At 40.8% G+C, this 16558-nt stretch overlaps 1 protein-coding gene across 1 annotated transcript in view; it reads right to left on the reverse strand.

Moving 5' to 3' along the window:
• Nucleotides 1-303: 303 nt before the first annotated feature.
• The window catches only part of AGBL2 (AGBL carboxypeptidase 2), a 42121-nt gene continuing 25866 nt past the window's right edge, over nucleotides 304-16558 (reverse strand). The window contains exons 8-16 of the mRNA XM_081272140.1: nucleotides 14479-14635; nucleotides 13147-13273; nucleotides 12748-12848; nucleotides 11029-11159; nucleotides 6797-6863; nucleotides 5416-5541; nucleotides 4819-4926; nucleotides 2807-2884; nucleotides 304-881 (exon numbers count right to left, since the gene is read on the reverse strand). Coding sequence (XP_081128266.1) covers nucleotides 708-881; nucleotides 2807-2884; nucleotides 4819-4926; nucleotides 5416-5541; nucleotides 6797-6863; nucleotides 11029-11159; nucleotides 12748-12848; nucleotides 13147-13273; nucleotides 14479-14635 — 1069 coding nt within the window. The 3' untranslated portion in view covers nucleotides 304-707. The remainder of the gene's footprint in view (nucleotides 882-2806; nucleotides 2885-4818; nucleotides 4927-5415; nucleotides 5542-6796; nucleotides 6864-11028; nucleotides 11160-12747; nucleotides 12849-13146; nucleotides 13274-14478; nucleotides 14636-16558) is intronic.

The raw sequence follows: 16558 nt of genomic DNA on the forward strand, positions 1-16558 counted from the left end.
GTAGCCTGTTATAAGCTATAGTGACTCCTCTTTAATATGACTCTAGCATGCTGAGACGACATGTTGAAAACAGCAGACTATGCTTGGTGTTCATGAGGGACCATTGCACAAAAACTGCCACAATAAGATATAACCTGTTCACATAAGATTATGCAGTTAACCAATCAAAGGAAACAAGTGGTTAGAGAGAAAGTACTTTAATCATTGTGTTAAAAATTTACATAACCTTGTTGAACATAATATATGCAATATTAAATTTTGAGTAAAACATGAATTGTTATCTCTCTGTGGGAATAACTCACTTTGAGAAAACCTGATATACATATAGTCTGATTGTTTATCACTTGAAAGCTTTGATACAAGGCTTATTTTAACATAGCACACTCCCCAAACATGTTTATAACAGAATTTGATCTATTAAAATTGATTTGTCGCTAATTTTAGAGAGCATATCTGTTAGTTAAAAATGAGGTTTAGCTGTGTGGTAGTTCCATGAGCACAGATGTCATCATAATAAAAATCTTAGGAAAAAAATAACTGAATGCATAAGCAATGCATCTGAGGACATGCATGTGGTGTAAGTAAGTACAAAGTGTAAGGTCGTTGTGGTGTGATGAATGCACAGCACAACATACCACAACCCCTTACAGAATGCATAGGACCCAAAGACTCTGAGGAAGTGCCTGTGTGGCACAGCCAAGGCACATCTACGGGTATGTGTTTACATGCAAGGATGGGTATGCTGCCATAGCAGTAGTGCTTCTTTTTGTGACAGGATATCTGTTCCTAGGCCAGTTTGGCTTCATACCTGGAGCTGACTCTTGGCTGGAGTCTGTGCTTCCTCTTTGGGGGCATGATGGTGTAAAAACTGGCCTCTTACTCTGTGCAAACAAGATAGAAGAGTTGAATTCACTTTCTTTTGCAAATTCTACAGTTACAATTAGGACTCAGGTTGGCCTTACAAGGAGTTAGTGGCGAGTATTTGTGTTTTCTCCCCCATACCCAAGTGGTCAACATTGTTACAGGACAGAGGTAAATTAAGCATTTGTCCTAGTCTCTCAGATACCCAAGTCAAGGTCCAGAGGAAACAATTGAATTGCCCCAAGAAGCAGAGGGACTGTATTTCATAAGTTGTCTAGAAACATTACACAAAGAGAAAAACTTGATCCATCAAGATGGCTGCCCCACGTATTCAACTGTTTATCTGATATGCCCATATCCCTGTTAGAGAAATATTCCACTAGAAATTTTAAGCAAATTAAGTAAAGATTAAGGTTTGGATGGCTTTCCTCCAGTATATTGTATTTAATTTAATCCATGGTTACTTGTCACAATCTAACCAGTATGTTTCATTTTTGGAATATGGATTTAGCTACCTACAGACCTTGTGAAATGAATGCTAAATGAGGAAAAAGGACAAGTTCCTCATTTACCAGTCTTTACCTCCAGCCCTTTTTACTTTTTATTTTGGGACAGGGTCTTGCTAAGTTGTTCAGGCTGGCCTCAAAGGTGCAAGCCTCCTGTTTAGTTTAGGCATGTACCATAGCACTTGGAAAATTTTCTGATTTGACTTCATTGAAACCTCTTTTCTTTGCTCTTCAGTTTCTGTAACTCATAGAGGATCCTGTCTTTATAGATAGTCCTTTAGGAGCCCCACACATAGAAGCAGGTTCTCCAGAAGACTCTGATAGGTAAATGAGAGCATCAACCTAGGAATTCCCAAACAACAGACTTTGGAAAACAGCAGGGTCACCCTGGGAGGACTGTCCACTCTGTGTCTAATATGCCTAAGTTAACCTGGTGATTCTCAACCTTTGTTACAGTCAGACTCGTGTGAGCCACACCTTCCCACAGATATACCCAGGGCTATGTGAAAGGACAGCTTACTAGCTGATGCCCTCTTCCTTCTCCTCCCTCTTAGAATACGCACGTGTAAATGTGCATGAGAGACTGTGAAAGGGACCAGGTTAATTCTTATGAGACTGGATTGGTTACCATAAAAGCAGGTTGTAATAAAGTGAGGCTGCCTCCTGTGCTTTGCATTTTTTGCTTGTCCCACTTGCCATTACATTTTTCCGCTATGTCATGATGCAGCACAAGGCACTTGCCAGAGGTATACGCACCCAATCTTGGACTTCTGGCCTTCAGAACTGTGAGCTAAACAAACTTCTTTCATTTATAAATCACACAGTCTCAGGTCTTATGTTATAACAACGGAAATGGAGTAAGACATTCACAAACCTCAGATTGAGTGACCAGTGGTAACACTGGCTGTGAGGTATACCTCACAACTGATGGTGACATCCCAGGTGTTGCTGACATCTCCTTGGGCTGAGAACTGCTACATTATGTATTCTCTATCTCTATCTAAACTGACATGTTGCCATACAATTACAAAACAACGGCAGCCTAACAAATGTTTGTTAAAATAAAATCAAATTCTTGTTAGCATGCTTTCAGATTTGGGTGGTCTTCCTCAGTTCCTTAGTACCATGTGGACTAAGTCCCAGGGTGGCCACGTGGTGTGTAGCCTAAGGGCATAAACTGCCTTAGATGTTCACCTGGGTAGAACAAATCTGGGAAGGACAGTAGTATCATTCCTCCAAATCACATAATACATTTGAAAACTAATATTAATTGCTCGTTTAATTGCTGGTATATGTACACATATATATATGTATGTATGTATGTATGTATATATATATGCACCATATATATGCCAGCAATTTATACACGCGCGTGCACACACACACAGTAAGTGAATATACATATATATGTATACGCACATATATATTATGTGAAGTACCTGCATTTTCTCTTTATTCTTACGTAGAATCAGTGTCATTTTGGAGTCCATGGAGGTGCTTCTTTCTCCTCCATTTAACTGTGTTTAAAATAAATGAACATATCCTCACTAAATTTTCCATGTGAATGTGATTTCATTGAATATATATTACTTGTGTGCATTTTATTCATGCATGTTTACTCATGATGATATTCTAACACAAAAAGAAAGTCAAGACACAAATGAGTAACAAGTCAATGAAAAGAAGGAAAGGGGACCCAATGTTTATTGGGTGGCTACCGCATGCCAGGTACTTTATAGCTTCACTTCTAATGCTCACAATAAGTGAGGATGAAGATATCATTATCCCAATATTTTAGATGCAAAAACTGAGTCCTTGGCTGGTTATGTAACTCACAGAATATAGACTGAGCATTCCTTACCAAAAATGCTTGGAACCAAGAAGCCAGGAACAGTGGCACACACCTGTAATCCCAGTTGGCTCAAGAGGCTGAAGCAGGAGGATTACGAGTTCAAAACCAACCTCAGCAAAAGCGAGGCACTAAGCACCTCAGTGAGACCCTGTTTCTAAATAAAATACAAAATAGGGCTGGGGATGTGGCTCAGGGGTTGAGTGCCTGTTAGTTCAATCCAAAAACAGAAAAAAATAAATGCTTGGGACCAGAAGTGTTTCAGATTTAAGATTTTTTTCCCGATTATGGAATATATGCATATACATAATGTGACAGGTATCTTAGGGGAGGTGACCTAAATCTAAAAATGAAGTTAAGCCAGGAGTGGTGAGCACACCTGTAATCCCAGAGGCTCAGAAGGCTGAGGCAGGAGGATTGCAAATTCAAAACCAGCCTCAGAAAGCTAGAGAAGTCTCAAGCAACTTATTAAGCCCCTGTCTCTAAATAAATTTAAAAAGGCTAGGGATGTGGCACCCCTGGGTTCAATTCCTGGCACCAAAAAAGAAAAAGAAAAATTAAGTTCTTTTATGTTTCATATGCACCTTATACACATACTTCCACTAAGGTAATGTTATGGAATACTTTTAAATATTAGAAATTTTGCATGAAACAAGTTTTGTGATACAGAATTTCCCCTTGTGGTGTCACGCTGACCCTTAAAAAGTTTCAGATTGTACGGCATTTCAGATGATGGATGCTCAACCTGTATTAAATTGTGGGGATGGAAGAGGAATTTAATACAGACCCAAACCTGTGCTCTTGCCACCATTACACTAGACATCAAATGACCCTCAATACTGAACAGGAATGGCTATGCTCTGTGGAGGTTCCCCAGTATAGTGTGATAAGATCTCACTGTACCACTCACTGTTAACTGTAGGGTGGCATTCCATGCAAGGGCTTTTGTACCATATCCACTAAGAATTAGCTACTATTGTACCAAAACCTATTTTTATATATAAAAGAACCAAGGATTTTATAGTCACAAAACTTTCAAGTACTAAAAATTGGGTGCCTCTCTTCTGTTTTTTTGCCACTGTATACAACTGATATAAATTCCTGATTGGTTATTAATATCACCCCCAGACTTGAAGGCTCCTGGTATTTTATTCAATGTTGAATTCTCAGCATTCAGTAAAGGGCCTGTTGTGTAGTATGCACATGATAAAATCTGTTAAGTGGGGTAGATATATGGTGAATTCACAGCCTGTTCTTATGTTATTGGTATGAAATCACAAGTCACCAGTATTTTATATTAGAATTCAGGGGCTGGGGATATAGCTCAGTTGGTGGAGTGCTTGCCTTGCATGCACAAAGCCCTGGGTTCAATCCGCAGCAATACACACACACACACACACAGAATTCAGCAGTGTCCAAACAAAGCAGTGTCAATGTTGTCCTCCTACCACCACACACACACCAAATTTTATGTTCCCTGCTTCCAGTGGCACTAACAGGTACAGGTAACAGAAATGGCTATTGCATTCTTTACCCTGTGAGAAACATGCTAACTGGAGACATAAGAGAATCTGTGTGACAGAGTCAAACAAAAAATATTACCTCACTGAGGCTTAGTTTTTCATTTTTCATTGCTGAAGATCTGAAATTCTCCAAAGTTTTGTAAAAGGTAGACTGCTTTTGCAGAGTAGGAGCAAGTTCTGCCCTGTCCTAGAAGAATTGAGTGAAAAGAGAATATTTTTCAATCAATTCATTGATAATTGACCCAATGCACACAATAGCAAAACTCCCACCTCTGAAAGCATTTTTGTTTTTGGAGAGCAGAGGGTTGAGGGTGGGTGTGGCATCTAGGAGCAGAATAGAGAAGGAGATGTCCAGTGTCCTTATCCTGGACCAGACCTAATCCCTCAGCTACCCAGCCACTCTGGACTAGCTCTAGCCACCTCTTTTCCAGTACCACCTCTTTCCTCTGGAAATCTAGACTTGGTTAAAATCCAGACTTGCTATACCAGACTGTAGGAAAGGATCAGTGGGCCATGGCTGAAACCTACTCAAAATAGTTAGAGGACCCAAAATACAAAGTCCCCCCACTTGCTACACCCTACTCTTTCTGGTTTATAGTAAACTTTAGATTTTTTCCTGCTCCTTCTATGGAACATCAGGAACCAGACAGCAGAGTAAACATCGGGGCTTTCTTACGGAGGCATCTTCTGTTAACTTGAACTCTGGCATCAACTTATTTTTCTGATGTAGCTCATTTCGCTGCTTCCTAGTTTGAAGTGGCTTCTTTTTTTTCTTCTTGTCAGACATCATCTTTTGATTCAACTGTTCCAGAAAGTACAGAGAAACTGCTCACTGGGGGTTCCAGAATTATGCTTACCCTTACATGGCACTCTTCACACAACGGTCAAAATAAAATGTGGGAGCTAAGTGCAGAGGCACATGCCTGTAATCCCCAGCAATTCAGAGGAGGCTGAGGCAGGAGGATTGTAAGTTTAAGGCTAGCTTCATCAACTAAGCAAGACCCTAAGTAGCTCAGTGGTAGAATGCTTGCCTAGCATGTGTGAGGCACTGGGTTTGATCCTCAGCACCATATAAAAATATAAATATAAGTAAAATAAAGGTATTGTGTCCATCCACAACTAAAAATATACTTTAAAAAATTAAAAAGGGCTCATGATTCATCTCAGTGGTAGAACATCCCTTGGTTCAATTTTGGGTACCAAAGAAACAAAACAACAACAAAAACTCAAAACCCAAAAATGTTGTGGCCCTCATGTTGTTGGCTTGGAGAATAAGCAAATGGTTATCTTCTTACCAAAGGCTATTCTTTACTTAACACACCTGAATTCCACTATTACAGGTATACTGCCAAAGGGGCATTTATATCAATAACCAAATATCTATGATTTACAAGATAAAATCAGATGACTATGGCAATATGTCAGGTCTGGATCATTAGATGTGTGGTGGAAAGATTCAGTTTTGTTGTTACCAAAAAGTGGCTTTAATAATTAAGCATAAAAAATTATAAAGGGGGCTGGGGCTCAGTGGCAGAGTGATTGCCTAGCATGTGTAAAGCACTGGGTTTGATCCTTAGCACCACATAAAAATAAACAAAGGCATTTTGTCCATCTACAACTCAATTTTTTAAAAAATTATAATAAAGGCTGGGTTTGTGGCTCAGCGACAGAGCACTGGCCTAGTATACGCACGGCCCTGGGTTCAATCCTCAGCACCACATAAAAACAAACAAAAAAATAAAGGTATTGTGTCCAACTACAACTAAAAAATAAATATTTTTTTTAAAAAAAGTTACAAAGGACAAAACAAAAGACTCTAGGGCAGGGTGACCCAGTTAGAACCCTATTGCTCTTTCTTTTTTTTGCAGTTCAGGAGATGGAACCCAGGGCTTTGCCCATGTTAGGTATGGCAAAGCCATTGAGCCACACCCCCAGCCTTATTGCTATATTTTCTGTAGATATTAAGACTTTTGGAAAACTCACGAAATTATGCAGGAATGGCATGATTTTTTTTAAAGATTGCTAGTTCCTAGGTATAAAACTCAACATAATCTTACCTCATCTACTATGTTCAGTAGGTGAACAGGGAGACCATCTGAGAGGGAGCTGTCAGAACCACTGGTGCTAGTTCCAGAGGGAAACAAGGAAGGGAAATAGCTGTTATTAACACATGCAGGATGTCTAAGATTTACCAGACCAGCCACATGGGATTAAATGTTTAGTCTACTATTTGCTGTATTGTCTATGCACCAGTTATAACATCTTCTTGACAAGCACATTCATTTATTCCTTCTGAACACCTGCTGTATGCCAGGCAGTATGTTTAACACAGAGGAGTCAGAGGAGTGAAGCAGAGCCCCTACACCAAGGAGTTCACAATCCATGTGACAAAGGGATACCGGTCCAAAGCGCAAAGTTGCAGAGGGTGTGAGGCCACAGGATTCTCAATGTGCAGCCCCAGAGAACAGCAGAGGCTTTTCCTCATTCATTCCTGTCTGGCTGGTACTAGTTTTGAAAGTCAGGATCCTACCAGGCACTGTGTAAAAATGTGTTGAATATATAGAAAAGTAAATCTAACAGTTTACTGACCACAGACCAGGAAATACTTTTTCTCCCCCCTTGGGTAGAGAACCAGGGCCTTGTGCAGCTAAGCAGGCACTCTTCCACTGATGACCCCCAGCTCTAGGGCAGTATTCTCCCTTCAAAAGTTTTAGACACATATCTAGACTAAAGTCTTCTCCACAAACTGTCCCCTCCTCTCTTTTACAGGTGCTAGAATGAATGGGGTCTCAGATAATCGATTCTTCCTTCCTTCATCATGTCCTTTACTTGAATGTCACATTATATTTTGCCTTTCCTGGGGTTTGATTGGCTAGAACTGATAGCTCTGATAAAGGCTCCAAATATTAAGTGTCTTAGGGACAAAAGTCAGACCTCATTGGAAGACAAGATTTGAAATCATTCTTTTGTCTAGCCCTTCATTCTTTTAGCACCTCCTCCCACCCTACTCCCCAATGAACCCTGAGGAGCCCTATGGCAAGACAGCAGGAAGAAAGCCCTGTCTTCTGTGATCTACTTTCCAATTCCCTGTTCTCATGAGGCTTTTCCAATCCAGTCAAGCCTTTGCTCTATTAATAATCTGAAGTTCCTTTTGGAGATAATAGAAAATTTTAACAAGGGAGATAAAAGCATTAGAAATAGTATATCCCAAAGAGCGTCAAAAATCATTTATGTACACATATAGACAGTAAACTCAAACTGGGCTTGTACCCTCCCAGCCTGCCTGTCTGCAGTCATGAGAATGGACAGGTGGCGCCCTCTGGAGGCTTGTGTTATCTGGCTTCCTGCCACAGAAGCCAGCAAATTGTTTTCAATAATTTTTTTTTCTTTTTTCTGAACCTGGGGATTGAACCCAGGGGCACTATACCACTGACTTATATCTCTAGCCCTTTTCTAGTTCTTATTTTAAGACTGGGTCTTGTTAAATTGCTGAAGCTGACCTCAAATTTGTGATCCTTCTGCCTCAGCCTCCCAAGTCTGTGGGTTTACAGGTGTGCAACATTAAGCCGAGCTGTTTTCAATACTTCTTAACTTCATCAGTTTCCCTACTGAGCCAGGAACAGTGGAGAGTCTGGCTATTTCTGAGCTGATTCCCCTGGGCTCTATATCCATGTGTTGACATGCAAGGAACATTTTGTTTTTGAGGCTAAAAGTGGAGAGGGGTTGTTGCAGTGGGTTTGGAGAGTTAGGCAAAGACTGAGGAAGAGTGGAAGGGGTGATGTGATTAATGGAGAACACTACCTGGCCTGAAGGTCTGGTTTAAGGTTTCTAAGAAAACATTTATGAGACTCAGCCAAACCTGCTTTAGGGTCCAGATCTCAATGTGCTGCATAGAACGGATAGAAAGCCAGCCCTTTCCACTGTACTCCATGAGCCAGAGTACAGACTCCAGCAGAACTCCAAACCCAGCCCAGCAATCTATTTTTTTTTTTTTGAGAGAGAGAGAGAGAGAGAGAGAGAGAGAGAGAGAGAGAGAGAGAGAGAGAGAGAGAGAGAGAAAGAGAATTTTTAAAATTTATTTTTTAGTTCTTGGCAGACACAACATCTTTGTTGGTATGTGGTGCTGAGGATCGAACCCGGGCCGCACGCATGCCAGGCGAGCACGCTACCGCTTGAGCTACATCCCCAGCCCGCCCAGCAATCTTTTATTTCTTTATTTTTATTGTTTAGTTATAGGTGAACACAATATCTTTATTTTATTTTTATGTGGTGCTGAGGATTGAGCCCAGCACCTAATGCATGCTGAGCCACAACCCCAGCCCTCAGCCCAGCAATCTTTTAAAGGAGCTGAGGCAGCCTAAGGCATCCTGGCCGGTAAGCTGGAGTAGAAGGTATTCTTGCACACTGTGAGATACTCACCCACAGAGGGCTTCTTGAAAGAGCTGGGGATACTATAGGGTAGAAGTGAGATCCTGCATCCTAAATTAATTCAACAAATATTCACTGAACTCTCCCTCTGCTAGGTATAGAACAGACCTCATTCCAGGCACATGAGACACATGTAAACAAAATAAAGGCCTCTACTGCCTACTAGGGAGAAAGACAAGAAACAACTGACACAATAAAGATTTTTAAATGATAAATGACAGGAGGTGATAAATGTTATATATAAAAAAAAAGTAGAGCACGGAAGTGGGAATAGGGGTAGCAAGTTGCAGGATTAGAGTAACCCACGTTGAGAATGGTAACATTAAGTGAAGACCTGAAAGAGGTGAAGGGATTAGTCATGTGGATATCTGGGGAATTAGGCATAATAAATTATTAGTTCAGGGGCTGGGGTTGTGGCTCAGTGGTAGAGCACTCGCCTAGCATGCTTGAGGCACTGAGTTCAATCCTCAGAACCACATAAATGTAAAAATAAAGATACTGAGTCCATTTAAAACTAAAAAATAAATATTAAAAAAATTAATTATTAGTTCAGTCTCTGAAGCTGGAGAGGGCCTGGCAAGCCTGAGGAAGAGTGAGAAAGCCAGTATGGCAGTAGCAGAGTGTGAAAGGGAGGGTGGAAACCATGGCGGCATGGCTCAGTGGTACAGTGCTTGCCAAGCATGTGCAAGACGCTGGGTTTAATCCTCAGCACAACCAAAAAGAAAAAGAAATATGTGTGTGAGTGTGTGTGTGAAAGAGAGAGAGAGAGAGAGTGTGTGCGTGTGTGTGCGTGTGTGTGTGTGTGTGGTTGGTTAGTTAGAAGCACTATCTTTCATGGAGATTAGACTTTGGAGTGTCCACGTTTGCTGGGAATCCAGCTCCTCCAGAGCTATGGTTGCCCCATCTGCTTCAGTGAGAAAGAGGACACCAGAAATAACCACACACTGGCGGGAGGACCCAGATCCTGAGGACAAAAACCTCTATGAGAAGAATCCAGACTCCCATAGTTATGACAAAGGTCCTGCTGTAAGTCTCTGGAACACCCAGGTGATCTTCTCTGGCTTCTCTATCATCCTGGTCTTTGTCAGTTCCTTTGTGACTTATCTGCCTGACTATGGGATGCAAGAATGGGCCTGATGGGAAACTGAGAGGCTTGTGAAACACCAAGAGGCCAACAGCCTCCCAATCTTGGAAGAGGAAGAATATTGTTGCTTTGGCCCCAATGATATTCAGCTATTGGAGGATGGGACTGACTAGCCCCCAGAGGGGGCGTTCTGGAAGCACCAACTTCCCTATTCACTACTGCCATTCTGCCCTCTCCTAAGAGCACCAAATTAAAGTGACTGCAAACTTGGGTGGGGGGAATCATGAGCAAATTCTAATGTTTGTAATTTCAATCTAGAATCCCAGTACAGTCATGATTCATACACCTCTCCCTCAACCACACTACTGCCTTGGTCTAAGCCACCATCACCTTTCACCTATATTGTTGCAAGAGAGCGTCACAGTCCATTTTTCACAGAGCAGTCAGTGTTCCTGTTGAAACTAAAACCTAAGTCAGATCATGACACTCCTCTACTCAAAACTTTCTGAAGACTTCCCATATCCCATGGAGTCAAGAGCAAAGGCTTTACGATTGCTCCAACGCCCTCCATAAACTGTGTGCTCAACTCCCTGTTTACTTCTAAGGCCCAGAACAGAGGCTGGCATGGACATGTGCTCAGTTTGTAACTGCCGAAGAAATAAAGTGAATTTAAGTGTGCCATGAACTGAGGATATGATTTCCTCTGTCTGTTATTATTGAAGCTCAAAACCAACAATATATATATAACTTATTTTTCTTTGAAATGAAATTTATTACCTGGATTCAATGTCAGACAAAGAGATGTCACTCCAACTTCCTTCTAAATTCACTTCTTTTCCATGTTCATTGAATTTCTTGTGGATTTCCTGTTGTAAGAGTTCCTTGAGTTCTGCTAGACACTGAATAAACTGTGACAGTGAAAAAAGAACTGTTTTTGATCATCTATGTATTTATTCATCAAATATTTCCTGAGTATATGCTGAAAGGGGGAAAAAGATGAGTTAAGTTGCAACCCCTGCTACTAAGGACAGGTTAACAGATAAATTCCATAAGCTATAGAAATAAAAGTATTTTTAGGGCAGAAAATACAAGCACTGCTTTAGCCTCTTTTCTCTGGCTATGGCCAACTTCTTAAATAATGCAATGGTCTGACTTATTTCATTTTTATGAGCAGCAAAGAAGAAAAAGTTTGAATGGAGTTGTTTAGATTTTGGCATATGGTAAGGATAACTTGGCTGGGGGCAGAGCCAACTACACTTGCCTAACTTGTGGAGGCTCTGGAATCAATCTCCAGCACAGCAAGCAAGCAAACAAAAAAAGCAATCAAGGGCTGGGGATGTGGCTCAAGCGGTAGCGCGCTCGCCTGGTATGCGTGCGGCCCGGGTTCGATCCTCAGCACCACATACCAACAAAGATGTTGTGTCCCCCGAGAACTAAAAAATAAATATTAAAAATTCTCTCTCTCTCTCTCTCTCTCTCTCTCTCTCTCTCTCTCTCTCTCTCTCCCCCCCTTTCTCACTCTCTCTTAAAAAAAAAAAAAAAAAGGTGTGGTTGCCACCCTTTATAGGGTTTAAAAAAAAAAAAAAGCAATCAAAAAGAAAAGTTAAAGCCAGGCATAGTGGTGCATGCCTGTAATCCTAGCAACTCAGGAGACTGAGGCAGGAGGATGGGAAGTTTGAGGCCAGCCTCAGCAATTTAGCAAGACTATATCTCAAAATAAAAACAAAATGGGCTGATTTAGCTCAGTGCTAGAGCACCCCTGGGTTCAATTCTCAGCACCAAAAAAAAAAAAAAAAAAAAAAAAGTAGAGAGATTAAAATAGGCCATGCTGTGGACAAATTTTACTTTTTTCTTACAGTGCTGGGGGTTAAACCCAAAGCCTTGTGCGTGAGAAGCAAGTAGCACTCCATCACAGAGCTGCACCCTTAACCCCCAGATTTTCCTTTTATTTTTTATTAAACAATTGTATCCAGAATGGTGCACACCAAGCCAACATTTCAGAAGGGGTATGAGAGATGAGTTAGGGAGATAGAAATAACCCACTGGTGAACCAAGGCCAAAGGAAGTCTTTGTGTTTTAGAAGAGGGGCAGCTTGAGAACACCCACAGTTGAGAGGAGAGGAAGAAGAGGATAAAGTCCACCCACGCACAAAAGACGGGTTACTTTGGGAGAAGAGCAAGGACACTGATTTTCTGAAATACCTGTACCAAGTTGCTCTTTTTCTGAAATAGGAGAAAGGAAAGTAAGAACTGGTGCTGCCATGGGCAAGGCCAGAAGTGAGGGAAAGGGATGCCAAAGGACAGTCTCCATCTCTAGAGGATGATGAGGTCTTACCATTTGTTGACAACACTGCAGGCTGGGGCTTTTAAATTTTCCTTAAATATAAAAGCTTCAAAAAATATTACGATGAAAATAAAGAACACATGTAATCCCACTGTACTGACTTTGAAACTGATCACAGTAAAAGCATCATGTTTCTTGAAAAAACATTTTTACCTTTGTTTTGTCAGGATCACAGAAATCCAGAAGAGTGTCACAGACATGATAACCTAGGGACTTCAGGTCCTCAATAGTAAAGTGAATGTTTCTTTTACTGCCTGGAGAAAAATCCACAAACATTTCTTATTGTATCTTAAGGATTGAATGGAAATCTAATTTATGAATAACTTTAAAAAATACCACCTCTGATTCTAGATCAATATGCTTCTGAACAATACAATACTTTCAAATACTGTATTGTGCATTCACATGCAGAGTACTCAAACTCAGTAGAGGGCCAGACAAGGAAATCCTCTAAATCACTATCTCCCCAGCAATCCCAGGCCTTTCATTTCCCCAGGTGCTGTGTGTGGCTTCCCCCTGTGGGTGACTCATGATCTACAAAGGAGAGCTCACCTAGGGTAGACCCACTGAAGGTAGACTCCATGGTATAGCTGTTTAGGATTCCCATTCGCCACATCACTACTCTTCCTGTTCCTTCTTTGCACTTTTGGACCTTAAAATTACAACTATGAAAAGAAAACTAAAGAGAAATCCAAATTCTCTGTTAATTATAAACTGACAAATATTCATTAACATCAAAAATTCATTTTTTTAAACAAGAATGTCTCCCTTGGTTGTCTATATACATTATTTCCTAAAGTATGTTCGATAAAACATTAATTCTGGGAGATGTCAATAGTCTTAAGGGGGTGGGGGAGGAGGAGTTCTGTGGTCATGTCAGTCAGGGAGGTGAGGGTGAACAAAACTGAACAGAATTCCTCTGCAGGACCACTCAGAGCACTGCACATGGACTGTGATCCTCCAAAGGCTAGAGAGTGCATTTTTTTTTTTTTGTTTTCAGTCTTAATTACCCATTCTTCCCTTTCTTTTTCCCCTCCACCAATGTGCATTTTGCTGGACTAGGGTTCCTGGGACAACTGGGAATACTGGCTTACTTCACCAACAACAGGATTAAAGGTGATAGATAACTTTGCCCACAAGAGTTTCAACTAATGCCCAAGTGGAATAATCAAGAGCAAATTTCAAAAACTGAGCTTGAGCTGGGGGTGTAGCTTAGTGGTATAGCATAAGCTTAGCATGAATGAGGCCCCGAGTTGTTGCCAGCACCAAAAGCTAAAAAAATCATTTTTATTAAGATATAACTCACACATCATAAAATTCGTTCATTTAACATGCACAATTCAATATTTTACGAAGTTATGTAACCATCACCATAATTGAAGTTTATAACATTTTCATTACCTCAAAGGTAAACTCAAGGGCTGAGGATGTAGCTCAGTAGTAGAGCGAAGCCCTGAGTTCAATCCCCAGCATTGCATGCACACACACACATGCACAAAAGAAAATCAACACTCAATGGCGGTCATGCCCCATTCCACCCTCCTCCACCAGCCCTGCTGAACCACTTTCTGTCTCTAAATTTGCCTCTTCTGAACACTGCATAGAATGGAATCATATGTTAAGTGGCTTCTTGTGTCTGGCTTCTTTCACTTAGCTTAATGTGTTCAAGGTTCATCTTTACCCTAGAGTATCAGCACCTTAATCTTTTTATTGCTGAATAACATTCCCCTGTGTGGATATATCACACTTTTTCCTCCATTGACTGATGGACACAGAGCAATTCCTAAATCTATTTTGCTGGGATTTACCAAACACTACTTCTAGGAAGCAGTAAGCTCCCTTGTACCCAAGTCTAATGGACAGAAAATTACCTCATATGCTTACCTTATCTGGTGCATTTTTGCTTAACATTAAAGGAAAGACTCGCTCATGAAGCCAGTACTTCCGGTCGTTGTTATTGCAGCCATACAGGAAGATATTATTCTTACGACTGTGACCATGAAAATCACAATATAAAAGAACCTCTCTTTCTTCAAGAAGTCTGTTGAGAGGGCAAACGAAGGACTCAGGGGACCTCCAAATGCATGCAAACAATCCAGGATCATCTGGATTCTTTTAGGAGTATGGCTGTTGATACCTTCCCTCCTCAGAAAATCTCAATGCTAGTGGCCTCCAATGGACACCATCCCCATCCATTGCTGAAAACATGCTCTCAGGCCAGGTGTGGTAGCACATGCCTATAATCCCAGCAACTCAGGAGGCTGAGGCAGGAGGATCCCAAGTTCAAGGCCAGCCTCAGCAACTTAGTGAGGCTCTAAACAACTCAATGAGGGGCTGAGATTGTGGCTCAGTGGTAGAGCCTGGCCTAGCGTGGGCGGGACCTGGTTCGATCCTTAGCACCACATAAAAATAAAGGCATTGTGTTGTGTCCATCTACACCTAAAAAATAAATATTAAAAAAAAAAAAACTCAGAGAGACTCTGTCTCAAAATAACTAACTAAATAAATAAAATAAAAAGGGTTGGGGATGTATCTCATTGGTAAAGCAACTCTGGGTTCAATTCCTCTTATGGAAAAAGAATAAAATAAAAATAATATATGCCCTTGCCAGAAGGACTCATAATGGAAAAGTAGTGGGTAGACCTGGATAAGTCGACAAGAAGTGGAGAAAACCTATTAAAAGAAGCCCACTGTGAAGAACATGAGGAAGGGAGAGAGACTGCAGTTGTAGGGAATCACAGATTGCCTTTGTTTCCGACTTTCTAGGGCCCGTTTCCTACAAGCCCTTCTTTGTCTCTGGATCACTCAGGACACTTATTCCAACTTCCCAAACATGCTCACTTTCTCCATGATGATGATGATTGGATGAAGAGGGTCATAACAATAATCGTACACATTTACAAGGTACTTGTACTATGCTAAATAAATCACATGGACCATCTCATTTAATCCTAACAGTAACCACTCAATGCAGGTATTATTATGACCATTCTACAGATGAGAAAGCTAAAGCTCACTGAGGTTAAATCACCTGGCTAAGATCATAGATCCCACCAATAGTGAAACAATGTCTCAAACGCAGGCCAAGCTGACTCCCACACACATGCCCCTAGTTACTTTACCAGCCCAACACTACTCACACCTGTTCACACAGGTATGGTTAGAAGGTGTGCATTTACATTTTTTTTTTTTGTATTGGGATTGACCACTGAGCTACATCCTTAGTCCTTTTTATTTTTATTTTGAGACAGCATCTCACTAAGTTGCTTAGGGCCTCGCTAAGTTGCTGAGGCTGGCCTTGAACTTGTGATTCTTCTGCCTTGGACTCCCTAGTCACTGGGATTGCAGGAGTGTGCCACTGCACTCAGCTTCATTTGCACATTCTTATCCGCTGCATTTTCACTCCTTTAAGGTGGGGGCTATTACATTTTAACCTTTGACTGCTTTTACACAGGCCTGAAAAGTGCTGACTGATTTATTATTCTTCATGAGAGGTAATATAAAATGGTAATAAGGAACTCAGACTGTGGAACCAGAGAGACTGTGTTCAAATATACACCCTGTCACTCACTAGCTGTATGATTTTGTTCAGGTCATTTAACATTTCTGGTCCTCAGTTTCCTCATTATATACAAGACAGGATTTTAATCCTAAAGGATCTCATTAATGTGGAGATTAAACGGATCATATAAGTAAAGCACTAACATACTGTCTGTCACTTCATACATAAACACTAATTATTAGCTACTATTGTTACTATACAAGTTTCTTTTTTAATATTTTATTTTTATTGTAGTTGGGTACAATACCTATTTTTTATTAATTTATTTTTATGTGGTGCTAAGGATTGAACCCAGGGCCTCACATGTGCTAGGTAAGCACTCTACCGCTGAGCCACAACCCCAACCCCTAATATACAAGTTTCATCATGAAGACCTACAACTTCCCTGACCTCTGATCTTTT

The sequence above is a fragment of the Spermophilus citellus genome, assembly GCF_964194105.1.
Source record: "Spermophilus citellus genome assembly, chromosome: 2".
In the NCBI taxonomy this organism is placed as follows: Eukaryota; Metazoa; Chordata; class Mammalia; order Rodentia; family Sciuridae; genus Spermophilus; species Spermophilus citellus.